Below are 638 nucleotides of genomic sequence, written 5' to 3' on the forward strand. Positions count from 1 at the left end.
TTATGATTTAATTCGATTTCCTGCAACGCCATAGATATCAGATGGTTCCTAAATCTGAAGTTTTTTTAATAGCAAATCTATTTACGTTAAATACTGGATTTTCAAGCACAATCTATACAGATCATTAAACGTTCATGTATAATGAAAATGTGCTAACTGTCGCTTGGTGGCATAAACTTAAAAAACTTTTGCGTAGGTACATTTAAAAAAGTAGGTAGCTAAAAGTAAAATCTGCACTTACTTGTCTGTAGATGGCTGCATTCAAAATTGCCAGGGAAAGGAATGGCAGCAAATACATGCAAATCAGGTAGAGCCAGTGGATGTACACAGTCTGATAAATCTCATTGTCTCTAAAGGTGGACTGCATCGGACAATAGATTGTCGTGTTGTATTCACCCACCCACTCGGATTTCACTTTGCCTTCCCAAAACCTCGGGATATTGTAAAGTGCTGAGAAAATCACTATTCCTACAAGGTAGATTCTCGCCCTTCCATATGTACATAGCGATCGAGCTCTTAGAGGATGACACACAGCTACGTAGCGTTCTAGAGACACTGTCATTGTGAGATACACAGAAGCAGTCTGCATTATAGTGGCCAAAGGGTACACTAAACCGGCAATGTGAGGATAAACTCTG

General features: G+C 39.2%; 1 protein-coding gene across 1 annotated transcript in view; it reads right to left on the minus strand.

Annotated features, from left to right (window-relative positions):
* Nucleotides 1-270: 270 nt before the first annotated feature.
* The window catches only part of LOC125505211 (FMRFamide receptor-like), a gene marked incomplete at its 3' end in the record, with an annotated part of 97,125 nt that continues 96,757 nt past the window's right edge, over nt 271-638 (minus strand). Inside the window, 1 exon segment of the mRNA XM_048668629.1 lies at nt 271-635. Coding sequence (XP_048524586.1) covers nt 271-635 — 365 coding nt within the window.

This window comes from Dendroctonus ponderosae, unplaced genomic scaffold (genome assembly GCF_020466585.1).
Source record: "Dendroctonus ponderosae isolate FM_Combo_2020 unplaced genomic scaffold, Dpon_F_20191213v2 Dpon_F_20191213_7, whole genome shotgun sequence".
NCBI classification, from domain to species: domain Eukaryota; kingdom Metazoa; phylum Arthropoda; class Insecta; order Coleoptera; family Curculionidae; genus Dendroctonus; species Dendroctonus ponderosae.